At 36.7% G+C, this 17,938-nt stretch overlaps 2 protein-coding genes across 2 annotated transcripts; one reads left to right on the forward strand and one right to left on the reverse strand.

Moving 5' to 3' along the window:
• The first annotated feature begins 240 nt into the window (after positions 1-240).
• On the forward strand, positions 241-11,418 carry LOC125676070 (uncharacterized). The gene is made up of 6 exons (XM_048913958.2): positions 241-339; positions 4,054-4,218; positions 5,698-5,863; positions 6,433-6,506; positions 8,357-8,487; positions 9,193-11,418. The coding sequence occupies exons 2-6, from the start codon at positions 4,063-4,065 to the stop codon at positions 9,428-9,430; spliced, it is 765 nt and encodes a 254-aa protein (XP_048769915.2). The 5' UTR covers positions 241-339; positions 4,054-4,062; the 3' UTR covers positions 9,431-11,418.
• On the reverse strand, positions 10,836-17,527 carry LOC125676069 (kyphoscoliosis peptidase-like). The gene is made up of 5 exons (XM_048913957.2): positions 17,251-17,527; positions 15,835-16,053; positions 15,315-15,430; positions 13,027-13,143; positions 10,836-12,868 (listed from the first exon to the last, which is right to left on the reverse strand). The coding sequence occupies exons 2-5, from the start codon at positions 16,018-16,020 to the stop codon at positions 11,404-11,406; spliced, it is 1,884 nt and encodes a 627-aa protein (XP_048769914.1). The 5' UTR covers positions 16,021-16,053; positions 17,251-17,527; the 3' UTR covers positions 10,836-11,403.
• Positions 17,528-17,938: the final 411 nt, after the last annotated feature.

The raw sequence follows: 17,938 nt of genomic DNA on the forward strand, positions 1-17,938 counted from the left end.
ACATTAGATCACGCCAGAGTTTTATGTCTCTGACCATGCAAAACCTCTTGACCCACCATTGGTTTTCAAAGAGAGGGAGGGGACTTAAGAAAACATTACTTCACAATTGCCTGACATTTCTTGACACCCCCCCCCCCCCCCCCCCCCCAAAAGCGATTGGAAGAAATATCCTATTTTATCTTATAAAATTGCTTATCCGGAAACAATAACTTCTTTCGAGATTGACTCCACTTTTCGCATGCATTCAAGACTTCTCGTCATTACGCAACCGCGACTTTTTGAGTTTGTGGACGACACAAGATTTCCAACAAAGCCACGGTGCAGTGGGAGCTCTGCTCGGTAAATATGCTACATGCATTAGAATATGGCTTAGACTAAACACGTTACATGCATTTTGATTTCTCTTCGATATATCGTCAATAGAATTCTCTCAACTGAGCTGACCAAGCTAACTTCACAGCTCCTTGCTTGGTGTTTTGACTAATTTGAGTGAAATTTAATAGAGGGCGAAGCCCTCTCACGGCCCGAAGGGCCGTGAGAGCGGAGCTCTCCCTATAGGTAACACGTATATACATGTTTAAAAGGAAAATATAGGAAAACAATGAAAAATTAAACCATACCTATGGAACTTGAAAATTTTGGTACTAATGGCGTCGATTCGAATACTATCGCGTGGACATGTATTTCTCCATTTTGAATCTCGTCTACCCTAGTTCACGTCGTTCTGAGATGTTACAAAAATTTCTTAAAAGCATGTAAATCTTATTTTTTTAATCATATATAATCACTCCACCATTAACGCCATGTTTGTTGTTGTGGTTCAGACGCTATGTTTTTTAGGAAAATAAGATTTACATGCTTAAACGGATTTTATGTAACATCTCAGAACGACGTGAACTAGGGTAGACGAGATTCAAAATGGAGGAATACATGTCCACGCGCTAATATTCGAATCGACGCCATTGGTACCAAACTTTTCAAGTTCCATAGGTATGATTTAATTTTTCTATATTTTCCTTTTAAACATGTATATACGTGTTACCTATAGGGAGATCTCCACTCTCACGGCCCTTCGGGCCGTGAGAGGGCTTCGCCCTCTAATATGCTTTATGGCGTGACCGTGTTTGAGGGCGAAGCAAAAAGTATTAGCATTAGTTTGTAGATCCATAACAGGACAAAAAATATCCCGAAGGTAGCACTTAACGTTTTAGGACAGAGGTCAATCAAAGTATTCTAACTTTAGACATTTCAAGTTGATCCGCCTACTCATTGAACGCGGGAAACTATATGCAACTGATGTAAACAGTGCATTGTGACGTCATATTCAGCATCGGTGTTTAGCAAATTCATAAACATAGGATGAGACAAGTTACAAATTTTGCGTTACTCGAGACCAGGAGTGATTTTAGGGCCTATATGATTAAGAAAATAAAATTTACATGCTTCTACGGATTTTATGCAACATCTCACAATGACGTGAATTTGTGTATACGAGATTCAAAATGGAGAAATACATGTCCACGCGATAGTATTCGAATCGACGCCATTGGGACCAAACTTTTCAAGTTCCATAGGTATGGTTTAATTTTTCATTATTTTCCTATATTTTCCTTTTAAACGTGTATATACGTGTTACCTATAGGGAGAGCTCCGCTCTCACGGCCCTTCGGGCCATGAGAGGGCTTCACCCTCTATTAACTGTTAATGATAATTTTAGCTCTGATAGATTACTTTAGCTGTGAGGTGAAATATAAGCACAATCTTTATATTTAGATACATACATGTGGCTGGTTAAGCTATCATGAGAATAGGAAATGTCAACATTCAGAAATAACACAAGCCTGTTAACCAGATAGCCTTTTCTGATGTCAAACAATTTAACAAAATTTTATTCACACATTGTCTTAAATTTGCAGTTTCTTCTACTACACTAAAATTGTTGCATTTTGAAAAATAAGCTTTGTATCTTTAAATGCCTAAAGATCATTTCAGTGGAACAGGTGAATTTCACTATAATTGGTTACAATATGATCAATATTCAATTCTTTGTACCCTAAGAAAAGTTACTTCTTCAGTACAAATGAAGATAACTTGCTGGTGCTAAGCCACACAAAAATTTCACATTCCACCATTTGCAGTGACAAATTTATAAATTTGTGAAGGGGGGAGGCATGTAGTGAAAGGCCTTCCATTGATCCGAGACAAACAAATAATTGTATGGATTAATAAATGTAAAACATAGCCTGTCTGTTAAACCTGTGGTAAACACGTAAAAATCATGTTAGGCTTATGACAAGATATAAATAATGGTTGTACATGTATACATTTTTTATAAACTTATGGTGATCGCAATGATTCACGTAACAGTTTAAAAATCTTTGAAAAGTTGTACAATATTTAATGTCTACTGCAATTATTTTAAAGTTCAGAGTAATGCAAATTTGTCCCAATATATCAAAAAATTCTTGAGGGTGACACCCCAGCGGGAACACCCTACCTCCCCCCCCCCCCCCCCCAGGCACTTCACAAATTGGTCAAACCTACATCTTTCGGGCCTGCACATTGAAATAGTCTTAGGTACGCCCCGGACCTTTGTGAATGTCTGCGTCGTTAGCAGTGAAAGCTTTGATTGAATGAAAAAATACACAATGGATTTCATTTGTATTTCTTTTGTAATAAATTTATATTCATTCAATAGCACATTTTTGAGTTACAGCAGGAACATGTGTATATATATTCTAGATTTTATAAGTATTGTGATTTTATGGTCTGCCCCAATATTTTCCCAGAGAGCTACAGGTCTCCAGCTAATTTAAATTATGATGTGTGCTATCTTTACAGTAAATCACTAGCTTGATGATCCTAACAACCAGATCTTTTATCTATAGAATTATATTGTGGGTCTGTGAACATTTCTTATGGGTTAATGCTTCAAAATGTTTGTTGCAGGGACTGTGTATGAACATACAATGTACATTTTGTTTATTGCACAGTGCTTCACTGTTTTTCACTTGGTATGCATACACATCTGACTTTAAGACCATGAACTGAGAATAGTCTTAAGTCTAGATTTCAAATCCAGCTAACTTTTGAAACAATTTTCATAAATAAATGACATTTTCAGTATGTGATTGCATTTGAATTTTTTTTTATTAACCTACAGTTTTTTTTAAACATATGTGCTAGATAAATCTTTAGATATAAGTAATCAAAATTTTGAGTTAAGGTTGTTCTCAGTTTATGGTCTTGGGGCCCGGATCATATTGTGATTCTAGAATGGTGTCTACAAGTTGTCACCGCCAATCAGTTTACCACAGGTAAACCGAGAAATAAAGTACTCACAAACAAAAGTTGTCACCGCCAATCAGTTTACCACAGGTAAACCGTGAAATAAAGTATTCACAAACAAAAGTTGTCACCACCAATCAGTTTACCACAGGTAAACCGTGAAATAAAGTACTCACAAACAAAAGTTGTCACCACCAATCAGTTTACCACAGGTAAACCGTGAAATAAAGTACTCACAAACAAAAGTTGTCACCGCCAATCAGTTTACCACAGGTAAACCATGAAATAAAGTATTCACAAACAAAAGTTGTCACCGCCAATCAGTTTACCACAGGTAAACCGTGAAATAAAGTATTCACAAACAAAAGTTGTCACCACCAATCAGTTTACCACAGGTAAACCGTGAAATAAAGTACTCACAAACAAAAGTTGTCACCGCCAATCAGTTTACCACAGGTAAACCGTGAAATAAAGTACTCACAAACAAAAGTTGTCACCGCCAATCAGTTTACCACAGGTAAACCATGAAATAAAGTATTCACAAACAAAAGTTGTCACCACCAATCAGTTTACGACAGGTAAACCGAGAAATAAAGTACTTACAAACAAAAGTTATCACCGCCAATCAGTTTATCACAGGTAAACCGTGAAATAAAGTACTCACAGACAAAAGTTGTCACCGCCAATCAGTTTACGACAGATAAACCGGGAAATAAAGTACTCACAAACAAAAGCTGGTTAACCGTATATTGCTTACTTTCACAGTGAAAAAAAATGCCAAAACGGAAGTCCTCTGCAGATGATAGGAAATCCAAAAAACCAGTCGCCAAGAAGGCGAAAGCGATGCCACCTGATGAGGAGGATGTTCCCAGTGGAAAGCAGAGAAAGAACTACCCTAAACTGGTGGACCCGGCTACAAACAAAGAAACGGTAAAACACGAGCTCTAGTAACATAATGCTCAAAAGAATTTTATACACTTTATCTAAAGGTGACATTGAATATTGCATATGATTTAGATTAATTTTTCGTACTAGATTGCATTTCACTGTAACATTTTCACAAAGAAATCAAGGGCAATTTAAAATTCCAGCTCACAGATCTATGCCATATAAGAAATGATACAAAATGATCACAAAGTAATTTGCATTTTTTCCAAAAGATAGATATATTTCAATAAATATTTTTTCCTCAAATCCTGTGGATGGAAAAGAATAATATGATGTACATGTAAATTGTATGTATAGTAAAATACACATATCATGAATTCATGTTTATTGCAAAGTGGTATTCATTCTCCTATGAGAGGAAAATAACAAAAATTTTATTAGACATAACAAGGTTTTGTTATGACAAAGTGTTTTTCCCTGACCCAGGAGGTTCACTATAACCGTGTTTTACTGTAAATGTTGTTGATAGAGAGGAGGTGTATAGTAAGTGTTGTTGATAGTGAGGGGGTGTATAGTAAATGTTGTTAATAGAGAGGATTTCTATAATAGTAAATATTGATAGTGAGAAGGTGACGTGTATAGTAAATGTTGTTGATAGTGAGAAGGTGTATAGTAAATGTTGATAGTGAGGAGGTGTATAGTAAATGTTGTTGATAGTGAGGAGGTGTATAGTAAATGTTGTTGATAGTGAGGTGTATAGTAAATGTTGTTGATAGAGAGGAGGTGTATAGTAAATGTTGTTGATAGTGAGGAGGTGTATAGCAAATGTTGTTGATAGTGAGGAGGTGTATAGTAAATGTTGTTGATAGTGAGGAGGTGTATTGTAAATGTTGTTGATAGTGAGGAGGTGTATAGTAAGTGTTGTTGATAGTGAGGAGGTGTATAGGAAATGTTGTTGATAGTGAGGAGGTGTATTGTAAATGTTGTTGATAGTGAGGAGGTGTATTGTAAATGTTGTTGATAGTGAGGAGGTGTATAGTAAATGTTGTTGATAGGAAGGAGATGTATAGTAAGTGTTGTTGATAAGGAGGAGATTTACTTGATCTTGCTTTGTGTCTTTCTAGTGTCTGCCTCCCTACATTCAAGTACAAAATAATTATCATTTACAAGTAAACTTAGATAGGATGTAAATACATGTTATTTCTTAGTTAGCTTTACTTAAAAGTCTGAACATCATTTTGATTTGATGTGAATGTCACTTACACAGTACAAGTGTCCTCCCATTATGGCAGCTCCAGTTTACATGTGTGATGTAATTGTGATGATGTCACAATCAAACACTATGTGTATTAGTGTTGGTCATTTTACTGACTCGGAACTCAGGACATACCCCTGACAAAATGCTAATTAAATTTTAATCAAAGTTGTATTTATTATTAGATATTTTTTCACTAACATATCAGATAAGATGACAGAAATGCATAGAAACATTTGAATACATGTTTGAATTCCATTTAACAGACTGGAGAAATTAAATACACAGCAAAAGAGGCTTCTAGAAACAAAAAAGGAGAATTAATGTTTCCCGATTTCCCAGAATTCCATCCAAACATGACCCCTAAAGAAGTTCTCCAGGCAGGCAGTTTTGGTGGAACATACTTTCGTCCAATCAAATCATCTGCTACAGGTAGTAATGGTGAACCAATGATGAATTTAGATGAAAAATCAGTGGATTGTTGGCTCAGATTGGATTTGGAAAAATGTATTTCAGATTAGCAGATGTTTACTTTCATTTTTAAGCATTGATTGTTGAAGCCAAGACTTAACCAATGATAGAAAAGTTTATCTACACATACGCAGGCTGTATAAATGATAGTATTTCATAGTAAAGTAAAATAATTTTACATGAAAGGTACTTTAAAATTCTTTTAAGTCTGAATTCCACTTCATTTATGTTTGGACCACCATATTTGTTTGAGGGAAAGATGGTTAAAACATGTTTCAAAAATTGGTACATATTGACAATATTCATAGGGTGTAAGCCCATTTAAGACATTTATATTTAGGGTTTGCAAGTGAAAATTACAGGGGTTAAATCCCACATGTAATTCGGGTTCAGTATAACTATTCTTTTAGGTTGCTATTGTTACATTGACCTGCCAATCAAAATGTGCTTAGACTTCATGGAATTTAAGTAATTCTTAATTCTATTGGTATGCTTATATAGATAAAGAAATGTATTTCTTTGTTCTTCAGGCAAACAGTACAAAGATGAAGCCTTTAAGGAACTCCCCAAAGACTGGACAGAGGGACTGAATATTAAAAAACAGGTTCTTTATCCTTCCTATCAATTTCTCAAAATTTGCACTTGTATGAAAGTACAACCTAATAAAGGTTCCCAGAGAAAATTTACAGCAGTATATAGCAAATCACATTTCTGCACTTCACCCAGAATGTCTGATGTGACAGTGACATGAAACAGTTCACTGCAGCTGTCAAGTATCTCACTGTACAAATCACACGGGGAAATGTTGATATTTCTCTGTACATATCAGGCAGGGAAATGTTGATATTTCTCTGCACATATCAGGCGGGGAAATGTTGATATTTCACTGTACTGTACATATCATGGGGGAAATGTTGATATTTCTCTGTACATATCACAGGGGAATTAATGATGCTTCTCTGCACGTATCCCTGGGAAAATGTGAATATTTCACTGTACATATAACAAGAAAAGTTGATTTGATATTTCTCTTTAGATATGATGAGGGAAATGTTGATATCTCACTGTACATATCACATGGGGGAAATGTTGATATCTCACTGTAAATATCATGGGGAAATGTTGATATCTCACTGTAAATATCATGGGGAAATGTTGATATCTCACTGTACATATCATGCGGGGGAAATGTTTACATTTCACTGAACATATCACAGGGGAAATGTTGATATTTCACCATACAGGGGAAATGTTTACATTTCACTGTACATATTTTAGGGGATAATCAAGGAACTGTCTAACATTTTCAATGAGATATCGTAATATTTTTGCCTTTGCTATCTATACACATTGTGATGAGAGCCATTTCCTTATGGATGTGATATTGTAATATTTTTGCCTTTGCTATCTATACACATTGTGATGAGAGCCATTTCCTTATGGATGTGACGTAGTTGTAAACAATTGGTGTATGAATCTCGATAATTTCAACAGCTTGGAATTCTGACAGGAATGTACAGTCCACTCCAGTTACATTGAAGTCGGTCATATTGAAATATCTGTTACATTGAAATATCTGTTATATTGAAATATCTGTTACATTGAAATATCTGTTATATTGAAATATCTGTTATATTGAAATATCTGTTACATTGAAGTTAAAATAAATCCCCAGTAGCAATATTTGTGTAGTTCAGCATTGGTTATTGGTTATATTGAACTTTGGATATAATGAACAATTCAGGTCAGTCCCCTGGATTTCATTATATCCAGAGTAGACTGTAAATTGTAAATATAAGAAATAGATTTCTGTTTTGATGATACATGAGGGTGTGATGTGCTTTATTAAGTATACCAGTGTGAAGTGTTGCAGTTCATACCCTCATGTATTTTCAAAAATGAAATTTATTGTTGAAATATTTACATTTCCAATGTTTTTGTGTTTAATATCTTTACAAATTGTAATGATAGCATTTCCACATGAAGGTGCTGCCATTGTTGTGCATTTAAATCCTGATGAATATTGTACGTCTATTTCAGTGGTTGGGAATTCTGATAGAAATGAAAGTAGAATGTAAATATAAGAAATAAATTTCACTTTTGAAAATATACATGTATGGGGTCACGAATATCTGCGCTTCATGCCAGCATACTTTTCATGATGTACTAACGCGCTTCATGAAGTATGCCAGCATGAAGTGTCGCAGTTCATACCCTTGTGTGTTTTCAAAAATGAAATTTGTTTCTGAAGTATTATCAACATTTTTCTAAAAATAACATACATGCATATCAGAGAGTACAATTTTTATCAAATACAAGTAAGCTTTGATTTCAAAAATAATTTGGGGGGGGGGGGGCAAATTAAGTGAAAACCATGAAAATGTGATATACATTTAAATTTGATGTTTTACCTATAAGGAAGTTACAAACAAAGTACTCTCTGTGATTCTACAGGTAACATCCTCGACGTACAACGAGTCAGTGAATACATACAAGGTGAAATGTGGGGGGAGTCTGGAAATGTGGGAGGAGAGCGGGTGGATCCACAAACAGGACCCCTTCGGCTGGTTCCAGTGGTACTGCAGGTAAACACATAGGTGGATCGAAGATTTTTCTTGTGAAATGAGAGTTGCATGTATAAGGGAAAAGGGGGATGTTGATGTATCAATCAACAGGAACTTTGTGGTTGTTTCCAGAGTACTGCAGGTAGAGACATAGAAAGATTTCATAACAACATGGGAGTCGTGTGCATGGAGATTTGGGAGGGAGGGTATAAACAGAGGGGTTGTTAGGAAATCCAAATAAAGGATATTTGATGCTGGCTCCAGTGGTGATGCAGGGAAATGCACACAGAATGTATTATCTGATACTAGGTGTGGTGTGACTGTTCGGTGATTATTATATTATAGATCATTTTGACCACAATGGAAACAAGTTTTGCAGGTATGCAAATTAAAATGTAGGTGGATCTCAGATACATGTATTATGACAATGTGAGGGGTGAATGGTGGCAGAAATGTAAGAGTGAATTTATTTGTATAGATCCATAAAATGTATGAGCTAATGATTCCATGCAGAACAGGTCCGCGATATATGCATAGATCTGACACTCAGATCTTTCAAAAGTGTGTTATCATATAAATTATGAATTTCCTATGTCTGTTTTGAACTCTTTTGGAAATAGGTCTATTATTTATCCCCATCAAAATTTGGATTGAATAATTAAAAGCTGACATTTAAACACCACCTCTACCTGTGATACAGTACAATCTACAACCAAACCATTGCAGGTTCTATGGAGGTCGTAGGACCCCAGATGATGAGAGACAAGTAGGGCGATGGTTGAGATGTGCAGGGCCCACTGGAAGGTGGAAAAATAACCTCATCACCAAGTGTTTCCGGAATGGGGCCCGCTACAATGACCGTAACATCTCCCCAGTGGTCAGGCAGACCCTACAGCACTGGGGGTATCGACTGACAGAGGAGGATTATCTAGCCAAGGAGAAACAGCTGAAGAGGAAGACCTAGAAATCAGGGGTAGAAGTGCTCAGTTAGAGAGATCTGAAGAGAAAAAAAGTGTGAGCTTAGTAATCTCGGGTAGAAGTGGTCAATTAGAGCAATCAGAAGAGAAGGATAGTGTGAGCTTAGCAATATGGAGTAGAACTAGGGGGATGGTCATGGCAAACAGTCTTTTTGTTATAAACTGTAAAATTGGATTTATTTGGAATATGAATAGAAGCCAGCCGAGTACAGAATATTCTAGTAAGCATGAACTTGGGATGGGGACATTGATTGTGGGATAAGATTATGTGAATGCTTGCAAGAAACACACTAGACTGTTCACAGTGCAATGTACACACAAATCAAGTTTTTACTTACCACTGTAAAAATACTCGCACACGTTTTATTTATAAAATTTTTACCAGTTACTTTTACAATGTATTGTGTTTGGTGGAAAGAAGAAGTACAATTGTACTGTGATGATTGTTTACAGTAATTCTGGAGTTGTTTACAGTAATTCTGTTGTGTACAGTAATTCTGATGTTGTGTACAGTAATTCTTGGTTTGTGTACAGTAGTTCTTGGCTTGTTTACAGTAATTATGGTCTTGTTACAGTAGTTCTAAAGACAACCCCAAAACTATTGTAAACCAGCATAGAACCACTGTAATCAACCACAGAATGACTGTAAACAACCACAGAATGACTGTAAACAACCGCAGAATGACTAAACAACCACAGAATGACTGTAAACAACTACAGAATGACTGTAAACAACTACAGAATGACTGTAAACAACCGCAGAATGACTAAACAACCACAGAATGACTGTAAACAACCGCAGAATGACTGTAAACAACTACAGAATGACTGTAAACAACTACAGAATGACTGTAAACAACTACAGAATGACTAAACAACCACAGAATGACTGTAAACAACTACAGAATGACTGTAAACAACCACAGAATGACTGTAAACAACTACAGAATGACTGTAAACAACCAGAGAATGACTGTAAACAACTACAGAATGACTGTAAACAACTACAGAATGACTGTAAACAACTGCAGAATGACTGTAAACAACCGCAGAATGACTGTAAACAACTACAGAATGACTGTAAACAACCGCAGAATGACTGTAAACAACCGCAGAATGACTAAACAACCACAGAATGACTGTAAACAACTACAGAATGACTGTAAACAACTACAGAATTACTGTAAACAACTACAGAATGACTGTAAACAACCGCAGAATGACTGATCAACCGCAGAATGACTGTAAACAACCGCAGAATGACTGTAAACAACCGCAGAATGACTAATCAACCACAGAATGTAATAAGGACTGTAGACATAATGTGGACAAGGACATAATCTGTTGTACACATTTGTAAACTGTAGATGAACTTCATTAACCTTGCATCAGTTTTAAAACAAACACTTTATTTTATAAGAGAATCGATTAAGAGTTCCGTACACTGTCTTTGTCTAAATCAAAAATACAACAAAATTATGGTGTAACAAAAATTGTTTGTATGCAAATGTAAAAATGTCACATATAGCTTTAAATTGTTGAGCCTTGACACTTACACAAATGTTTATCAGCTTTAATTGTGAAACATTTGTAGAAGTTTTCATATAAATGTAACGTCCTGCATGCCAATGTTTAATCAAACCAACTCATCTAGGTCACTCTGTCATGTAATTTACAGACAACACACTCAGGTTTCAATATGTTTGTACTTTGTTATGCTTACAAGACTAAGAATTTTAAAATGTCAGAATTTATGTACACACATGTACATATGATACAATTATTAGACGTTATGTATGTCTCTATACATATAACGGTATTTACCATGTCAACAGGAGATCTCCAATGATTTATAAAAACAAAAAAAAACCTGCATTTTTCACAAAAATGAAAATGTTTGTTGATGAATGTATTTTGAGTCAGTATTTCTATTGTAAGATAAAAATTTGAATTATTACATCTATTTCGAAATTATGACAGTCTTCTCTTTAATACTTCGTTTCAAAATACCCCGATGCGTTTTTTGCGTTGATTGGTTCTCTGATCGTTGCGTCACTGGAGGTTGTGACATATTTGACCTTGCAGTTAAAACGTCTTCCAGCTCCATAGAGTTAGGTCCTTTGACAATTGTAAATTCATACAACACCCAATAGCGACCCTTTGGGTCTTTTGTACCGGCGATTCGTAAACTGCCCCCGGCAGTGGAGGTCCGAACAGCTGCGCGCCAAACACCGCCATTTCCCTTTTCAATTTTCCTTCCGTTAACAACTGCTTTAATAATGTCACGGGACCGAAACCGTATTATTACCCAAGATTCTTCCGGTAGTTCACGCATCAGTGGCTCTAAAAGCTGGCAATGGTACTCGGTAGCGGAAGAATACATTGCCGGAAACGGTGAAGCGTTTTCCGTGGCGTGTCTGGTGCAGTCTATCAGATACAGTAGCACAGGTTCGAAGTTCCCAGAGTCAGTTTTACAGAAAATTTGTAATTTGTAGAAACCCTTTTCTGGGAAACGACCTCGTATTAATAATGCACTCCCATTGTTTTCTACTAAGAAATAATTTTCTAAGTTTTTTATCGTGGATTCAGAATAAGCGACCCGAAAAGTGACAGTAAAGTCTTTTGTTTTATTTAACGTTAATTCTAGATCACCATCTTTTGGAGTCATAATTAAAGGCGAATCAACACCAGCATGGAATCCGAAGTCTTTGTAATCAGAGCGTGACCGCCACACTCCTGAGTGTTTTGGATATAAATAGACCTTTCGCTCCGTCTGTCTGCAACGTAATATGTACGACACAACTGCATAAAGTGTTGCGTCGTTCTTGTCGACACGCCCGAGTATTGTCAATCGAAACTTCCCGGTACTCGGAGGGCGTACTCGAATTGAGAACAGGTTGTGATCCGGGTTCTGAACCAGTGTGTACTGTTTGTGAACGTTTCCGCCGGTATCAGTTAGACGTGCAGAAACATTGCTGAGCATTCGTGACGTTCCTTTTATAAACACAGTGGCGGACATCGTCACAGAAATCACGGCTTCTTTATGAGATACTAGATCCACGCCCCATTGGAAGGATTTTATCGTCCGTTTCACATTTTTATTAAACGTCTGCAGAGTCAGAGGTTTCTGGAGAAGCTGCCAGGCCTTACTTTCTCTTTTGTTTTTGTCCATGTACGGAAAATGTGTAGAAATCAACTGGTTAGGGTCAGTAAGAAAATAAAAGTTTTCGAATTCTCGGTTATAATGACCCTCGTCATTAACAAAACCTGCCCCCAATGTGCAGTCAATCAAACACCACTGACCGACCACGTGAACAGCGTTCCACGCGTGATTGGTTTGCTGGGTGTATTTGAATGGTTTGGATGGGTTGTATCCGTATCCTTTCAGGTATCCATACAGAGTCCTTACCGGAATGTCTGTTAACCTACAGATTCGGAACAAAATGTACATCGTTAAAAAAAAAACCACGTGTGTATTGTGACGTTGTATCAGATGAAAGGTGAAGATAACGAACAATGATCAATCTCATAACTCCTATAAAGAAATTAGAGAGTTGTTGAAATAGCGGTGTTGTTTGTATACCTGCAGAGTTCTGCGAAGAGTTCAGCATAACCGTAGCTAAGTGCAACCTTAGTGTGCATTGTGAATTCCGCCGCCACGGGCTTCTTGTAGTTGTTGAGGAAAGATCGCACATCCAATCTGCAACATACAGTTGAGAATACAACCTTATCCATTATTTTGTTTCTGGTCACCAGCTAAATAAGTTATAATCGCGGGACTCTGGAAGTCGGTCTCCTCATGTCGGCAGGGTTTTTCGGTGTCGTCTATACATGTATATTCAACATTCGGAAAAGTAATTTCCCTTTGCAAGTTAAAACTGGAAAGGGAATCATTAAGGGGTACCATTCGTCAGTTTATTGTTTCCCTGTGTGACCTTACTATTCAGGGTCATGTTTGGAAAATAAAAACAATATGTGTATTTTCATCCTGCATGTATTTTATAAGATGTTACACGAAAATCGAAGGTTACACGGAAAAGGGGATGTAACTTTTATACATAGACAAGTCATGCTCGTACTGGCCCTTATATCAAGGTAATCGTCATTGTAATTTTGTCAGAGCTAAAACGTGATCTATATTTGAGTAATACTGTAACAATGGTTGGGGGAAAAAAATGCAGATCGAGGCTCTTTTTAAGCATGCACGTGTAGAAACGTTTTTTCTGACATTCTACAATATGTCGGCTTTCCGATATTTATGCCCCCCGAGATCGAAGATCGGGGGGGGGGGGTATATTGTATTTGTTCTGTCTGTAATTCTGTCTAATAACTTTTGAACAGTAAGTGATAGAACATTTTTTACCCCTTGACCTTGGAGTTTGACTTACTTTTTGTAAACTTTAACCTTGTTAATTAAGTGATAGAGCTTTGATATTTCACATGAGTATTCCTTATGATAAGACCTTTCCGTGGGTACCAACATGTTTGATCCAGTGACCTTGACCTTGGAGTTTGACCTACTTTTTGAAAATTTTAATCTTGCTTATAACTTTTGAACAGTAAGTGGTAGAGCTTTGATATTTCATATGAGTATTCCTTGTGACAAGACCTTTCCGTTGGTTCTAAACCTTTTGACATTTGACCTACTTTTATTATTATTTTTTACATTGGTCATAACTTCTAAATGGTAAATATTAGAGCTTTCATATTGTACATGAGCATTTCTTTTGACAAGATTTTTCTACTGGTACCAAGATATTTGTCCTTATGACATTGGCCATTATCGGGGGCATCTGTGTTTCACAAACACATCTTGTTTTGTTTTATTCTGACGTTCTTATTGTTGCTTGGTTGTATATTGTTTAACGTCCCACACGAGGAGTTTTCATTCCTATGGAGACCATTGCCGGTAAAGGGCTGCAGAATTTAGACCTATACTTAGCGCTTACGGCCTTTGAGCAGGGAGGGAAATTTATCGTGCCGCACTTGCTGTGACACGGGGTCTCGAGTTTTACGGACTCATTTGAAGGACCACCGCATTTAGTCGCCTCGCACGACAAGCAAGGGGGTACTGAGAACTTATTCTAACCCAGATCCTCACGGGGCCGTTCTTATTGTAAATTAGATAAACCATCATTGTACAATACAGAAATTAGTTTTGATTTCCAATTAACATGTCACAGTCGTGTGGTGGTTTGAGCGCTTGCTAGGCAATCGGGAGATTCGGATTCCAGGTTCGATTCTTGCGCTTCTTTAATAGATTATAAACAGACCATTCCGTGGCTATTATTCCTTCGTCAGTCTCCTGACTGTAAAGTGAAAGTCGCTGGTCACGAGAAGTACCAGTAACCATGGAGCCGTTTTCTGACTAGACCTACATGTAAGTAGTACATGAACTTACTCATTATTTTTGTTATTTTAAGTTATTACACATGGTGACATATTAATACTGAACTTACTCCACATAGTGACACATTATTACTGAGCTTACTCCACATGAGAACATATATTGATACATAACTTACTCACATGGCGACATATTAATACTGAGGTTACTCCACATGATGATATATTAGTGCTGAGCTGAAATATCCCGGTGACATATTAATACTGAGCTTACTCCACATAACATTAATACTGAACTTACTCCACATGATGACATTAATACTAAACTTACTCCACATTATGACATATTAATACTGAGCTTACTCCACATAACATTAATACTGAGCTTACTCCACATGATGACATATTAATATTGACCTTACTCCACATGATGACATACCGTATTAATATTGAGCTTACTCCTTATAATGACATACTCTACAAACTTAATCCACATGATGACATATTGATACTTTACAAACTTACTCCACATGGTGACATATCCAGTAATAAAAAGCACGGACTCTCCCCAGGTTTGTTTTTGAGGCTTTGGTCAAATACTTGGCTAGGTTATGGACGGACAGGTCGGTGGATTTTGGAGCCTGGAATTCATTTTTAAAAAAATAAAATTCATTGTAAATAGCATTTAAAAATTAAGACTGTTGGCTAAAATTGGGATTTTGAACGACTTCTTGAAGTTAGAAACACATACAGACAGAGGAGACCCCTTTAAGCTATTATTATCTAATTCTTGTTGATCTAGCGCATGCATGTTAATTTCAAATAAAGCAAATATAAAATGTTTCTGTAAAAGGTGTAATCATTTACTAGTATTGCATTAAGGAAGATAAATGGAATATATCGAGAGACACATTTATTTCTATGTCCGAACCGTTGCTATGATTTCAAAAAGCCAAATTCGCTTGAAACTACATAGGATATGAAACCAAATACATTCAAAATCTCGAACCATTCTACAAGTTAACAAAGATTTTATTTGACTAACTTTGGCTGCATAATTGTCTACTTTTCTAAACTTGGAGAGATCTGAGATAATCTCATCTCTTCTGAGAGTGGGCGGGACCGTTGTCAAATCCTCGTCAATCACTGGTTGAACACTGATGAGGCGGGACTCCGGGAAAGTGGTGACGTCAGAGATCTCGCAGCACGGTTTGGAGGAACATCTCCCCATCTGAACCGGCTTGGAAGCAATGTGTGGTGTGCTCTACAGAGAAAATCTACCGGTAGTAAACCACAGAGTACAGACACAAACTATTAATGAAGAATGAATTTATAATAAACTTTAAGCTTTGTAAATATCATTCTCTCCTTATATATAACTATATGGGGGTTGGGGTGGGGTTGTTCATGGACAACTCTTACTAACCCTTTTCTTAAAAAAAACCGCATTTGTGGCTGTAGGAAAAGTAATGAGATTCCTGAAAATTAAGATAATTAATAATGTCCTTCCTTCATGATCAGTGCGAGAGTGATTAGGATTATCGTTATCAGTGGCGGATTCAAAGCCCCCCCCCCCCCAATTTTTTTTTTTCAAATTTAGGGTAAATCGTGGTATCTTGTTTAGAAAAATGTACTAAACGATAAAAGAAGCAATAATTTCCTGCACTCCCGTAGAAATAAATGACAAAATCTTTTGATTTCTTGAATTACTCTATTGGAAGAACTTAATTTTTTCGAAAAACTCTTAAAATTTGCGTCATTTTACTAATTTCACCTTATAAAAAATTATAGAAAATAGTACAAATGACAATATAGGAGACATATTTCAAGCCCTATAAAATCTGTAAAACCCAGGAGTTTTGGGGGGCTGGGCCCCCACCTCAAGGCGGCCCCCAGACCCCCTGTCTCGTAAAGTGGCGCCCCCCCCCCCGTAACCACAATTCCTGGATCCGCCCCTGGTTATGTTGGAATAGTAATATTATTTGTAAATGTGGAATCGTCTTAAATTGGACTACTCTCCTCCCGCGTGAGCTGGACAGATCGACACTTGTAAGGAATGTCGACAGGGTGAATGATGGTGCGACTCGTAACATAAAAATCAGTGTGTTTCTATAATTATTGGATTACTTTTCTCTTTGTTTATGCACACACCTCTATTGAGAAATTGTCAGCATTGTCAATTTTCTTACTTGTAGACATATCTAGATACCCGGCCCCATTATACCTATCTAGATACCCGGTCCCATTTAACCTATTTAGATATCCGGCCCCATTTCTTTCTTTATATGGCGCAGGAGAGGGGATTTGACACTCTAACCACTTTACAATATTCATATAGTACATACACCAATATTAAATATATAAATTTAAAATACCCTCAAACTTGTATACGATATCTATACACGTCTGTAGACATCAAAATCTATGATTTTCAGATCTGATAGGACTTGAGAATTGTCACCTGTTTTCTCTAACTGCCCGCTCCTGTACTGTTAATTCCACGTGTATAATATTTACATGTCATTTTCACATCAACAAGAGTCCTGTACATAATCCATCAAGTTTAAACTTCCGTGTGTTCTCTTATATGACATATGAAATCAGAGAAAATTTTGATTTTCACACACGTTTGATATAATATCCAATGCGAAGAAATAACGAATGAACATGAATTAAGTAAGGTGGGATTACTTTTTCTTTAACTTGTTATAGAACTGGCGATATTTTCAGTGATAGTGTGCTCGTATACATCGTACCGTTGGTTTCTCTGTAAACATGAAAGAAAACACTTAGAACATGCATTTAAATTCACTCTACGGATGACTTAGTACGCGCGTAAAACAAAGGATTGTTGTCGATGAATGTCATTTAAAAGGTGCCAATGTACTCGCGTGTAATGTCAATTTCAAAAGTTAAAAATAGATAATCTCTCTCTCTCTCTCTCTCTCTCTCTCTCTCTCTCTCTCTCTCTCTCGCGCGCGCGCGCGCGCGTAAGCATAGACATCAGAAGTAAAGTAAAATAAGGATGCGTGTGTACAGGTCGGCCCGGGGGAAGGGGATTTGTTGTAATTCATGATCAGGACAGTCCAACCATTTGTGCATACATGCATTTTTGTCAGCATGACGTAAACAAATTATTTATGACACAA

This window comes from Ostrea edulis, chromosome 3, assembly GCF_947568905.1.
Source record: "Ostrea edulis chromosome 3, xbOstEdul1.1, whole genome shotgun sequence".
Taxonomy (NCBI): Eukaryota; Metazoa; Mollusca; class Bivalvia; order Ostreida; family Ostreidae; genus Ostrea; species Ostrea edulis.

What these genes read in the sequence shown, in the direction of transcription:
- LOC125676070 (XM_048913958.2), top strand. Translation starts at nt 4,063, where the DNA reads ATGCCAAAACGGAAGTCCTCTGCAGATGATAGGAAATCCAAAAAACCA. An exon ending in GACTGAATATTAAAAAACAG is followed by an intron (nt 6,507 to 8,356) that starts GTTCTTTATCCT and finishes GTGATTCTACAG; the next exon opens with GTAACATCCTCGACGTACAA. An exon ending in TGGTTCCAGTGGTACTGCAG is followed by an intron (nt 8,488 to 9,192) that starts GTAAACACATAG and finishes AAACCATTGCAG; the next exon opens with GTTCTATGGAGGTCGTAGGA.
- LOC125676069 (XM_048913957.2), bottom strand. Translation starts at nt 16,020, where the DNA reads ATGGGGAGATGTTCCTCCAAACCGTGCTGCGAGATCTCTGACGTCACC. An exon ending in TAGACAATTATGCAGCCAAA is followed by an intron (nt 15,431 to 15,834) that starts GTTAGTCAAATA and finishes AATGAATTCCAG; the next exon opens with GCTCCAAAATCCACCGACCT. An exon ending in TGGATATGTCACCATGTGGA is followed by an intron (nt 13,144 to 15,314) that starts GTAAGTTTGTAA and finishes TGTATGTTGCAG; the next exon opens with ATTGGATGTGCGATCTTTCC.